The sequence below is a fragment of the Alligator sinensis genome, unplaced genomic scaffold (genome assembly GCF_000455745.1).
Source record: "Alligator sinensis unplaced genomic scaffold, ASM45574v1 scaffold1097_1, whole genome shotgun sequence".
Classification (NCBI taxonomy): domain Eukaryota; kingdom Metazoa; phylum Chordata; order Crocodylia; family Alligatoridae; genus Alligator; species Alligator sinensis.
In genome coordinates, this window is record NW_005841950.1 from 2,221,124 (window position 1) to 2,223,645 (window position 2,522).

General features: G+C 53.6%; 1 protein-coding gene and 1 non-coding gene across 2 annotated transcripts in view; one reads left to right on the plus strand and one right to left on the minus strand.

Moving 5' to 3' along the window:
- Positions 1-1,120: 1,120 nt before the first annotated feature.
- TRNAS-GCU lies at positions 1,121-1,202 on the minus strand. Its single transcript has one exon. It is a non-coding gene; the product is annotated as a tRNA-Ser (tRNA).
- Positions 1,203-1,362: 160 nt separating this feature from the next.
- LOC106721990 (zinc finger protein RFP-like) overlaps positions 1,363-2,522 on the plus strand; it is a 9,161-nt gene continuing 8,001 nt past the window's right edge. Inside the window, exon 1 of the mRNA XM_014518376.1 lies at positions 1,363-1,480. Coding sequence (XP_014373862.1) covers positions 1,363-1,480 — 118 coding nt within the window. The remainder of the gene's footprint in view (positions 1,481-2,522) is intronic.

Below are 2,522 nucleotides of genomic sequence, written 5' to 3' on the forward strand. Positions count from 1 at the left end.
AGGGAAAGCCCCATCCAAGCAGGCCCCTTACACAACCCTCTCTTCTACCTAACCTGGCCTCCCTGCTGCCTGGACTTGGCTTGCCCTTGGCTGCTTCATCCTTGATCTCCCAATGACTGAGGTCTAGCAATCATTACTCCTCCATTATACTTTTCTGGATGAGCAATAAAAGGCTGTAATAGAGTGAGATTCAGTGGGGTAATTTGCTCAACACAGGGTTGAACCTCCCATGACTAGATGTTCGCACCCTGGAGACCGAGTTAACTCAACAGAACCTTTTAAAGCCAACATGAGATGATCCTGAGCCTGCATTTTTTGGAACCATCAGAGCCAGCCCCCCGTAAAGCCTGACAGACTTGCGCTCCTCTCCCCGCTTCAGGGGAGGTGACTGTTGCCCACTCACATTTTATTAATTAAGGGACGTCTCCTGTCCCAAAACCCACCACTACTTCCCTCCCCTCTGCAGGCCAGATCCGGGTTCTCTGCACTGCCTGCCCTGGGGTGGGTCATGCAGGAAGGCATCCAGGATCAGGACCCCCTCGCCCCTTTCCCCATGCCCTCAGCTTCTCAGCCAGGCCTGCACTCTGTTGTAGCAGCTGGTAGCTCAATTTGGTCCCATGTGCTAGCAATATGTGGCAGCAGGTTGTTCAGATGCCCAGATTGCTCTGCTTTGAACCAGACAGTGCAAGCCCCTCCAGCTCCTCTCGCAGTCCTCCACCCCAGCCACAGGGACGTGTCCCACCGAGCTAAAGGAGGAAACGATGGGGACAGAGCGGGCGGGAGTGATTATGGGGGAAAGCATAAAACAGACCCCAGTGATTCCAGCCCAAAGAACAAAAGGTGACAGGTTTAAGGACTCCTGAATGCTGCTACCTCCCTGCTTTTCAATGCCATTTAAATCAGCACAGCCCAGCTCCCTGGCAAGGTCTGCTAGGGCTGAATAAACTTCGCCCTCTGTGCCATAGATGAAAGGGAATCAGCATGTGCTGCTTGCTCAGCCTGCAGCTTTTCCATGCCAGCTTTATTCGTGTGGAGGAAGTAGGAAGCAGCACTTTATTTGGTAGGGCTGGGCCTGGAGGGAAAGCGGAGAAATAGTTTCAGGTGAGAAAAGTGAGCTCCCCGACGAGGATGGGATTCGAACCCACGCGTGCAGAGCACAATGGATTAGCAGTCCATCGCCTTAACCACTCGGCCACCTCGTCTACTTGTTTCGGCTCCCGATAGCTCCATCTAAGGGGCATACCCTGATAATGCATTAATTAAGGGAGATGGAGCAGGGTCCCTGGAGCTTCTCGGTTCCCGGGCTGCTGCTCAGCCCGCCCCTGCCCGGGAGCAGAGCAGCGCTGCCCGCAGAGCCGGGTTATGGGCACGCAGGACACCTGCAGCAGCGGGGTGCGGCTGCGAGAAGCGCTGCGCGGAGGAGCCCTGCGGAGCCGCTCCTCCCGCAGCGGGGATTGCGGCGCGGAGCGAGTGTGCGTGTGTATGCATGTGCGTGCCTGTGGCTGTATACATGTGTGCGCTTGTGGACATGTGCGTACATGCGTGTATGTATGTGTGTGCATGCATGTTCGTGAGTGCGCGTGTGTATGTGCATATGCATACGTTTGTGTGGATGTGTGTATTTTTGTGCATGTGTGTGCACATGTATTCATGTACATGTGTATGCATGTGTGTACTTGTGTGTGCATGTGTACACATGTGCGTGCGCGTGCACGCGTGTGTACGGGTACATGTGTGTATGTGTGTGTATGTGTGTGTGCATATGTATTAGTGTCTGTATGTGTATGCATGCATGTGTGCATATGTATTAGTGTGCGTGTGTATGCTTGCATGTGCATACATGCATGTGTGTATTTATGTGCATGTGCGCGCACACATGTATGCATGTGCATGTGTACGTGCATGTGTGTGTATGCGTATTTGTGCGCATATGTGTATGCATGCGTGTATGTGCGTAGGTATTAATGTGTGTGTATAATGCATGTGCGTACATGCATGTATACTGTGCGGGCCGGGAGCGACCCGAGCCCTTTTCCGTGCTGCACGCGGGCTGTGGCCAGCAGCCCGGGCACGCCGGGTCGGAGAGGGGAGGCCGTCGAGCTGGAATTAGGCACAGACGCGTATCGGTAGTTTTAAAGATTGTTTACTTACACCGAGATGGCAGTGGTGTAGGCAGGAAAATTTGCTTGAGTTGCAGTTACAGACAAACAACACAGACGGTCTCATGGAGTTTGCTAGGCTCCACGGTGCAGAGCTCCGGATGCTCTGGGTGAACGAGCCACCAAAATGAGAATCGTAGATACGTCTTATAAAAGTCGCGCTCGAAGACGGGAAGAGGTGGGCGATGGATCAGGCCGCCAAGCTCCTCTGAATCTCACACAGGGTTTCTATTACCCTGCCGTGTATCCAGAGTCCCCACAAGATGGATGTGGAGTCCTCTTCGGCTTGGGAGGAAACCGCTCAAGCCTCTTATACGGCTAACAGGCCAATCGCTAGCCGCCACGTGTGAATAAATTAGCACT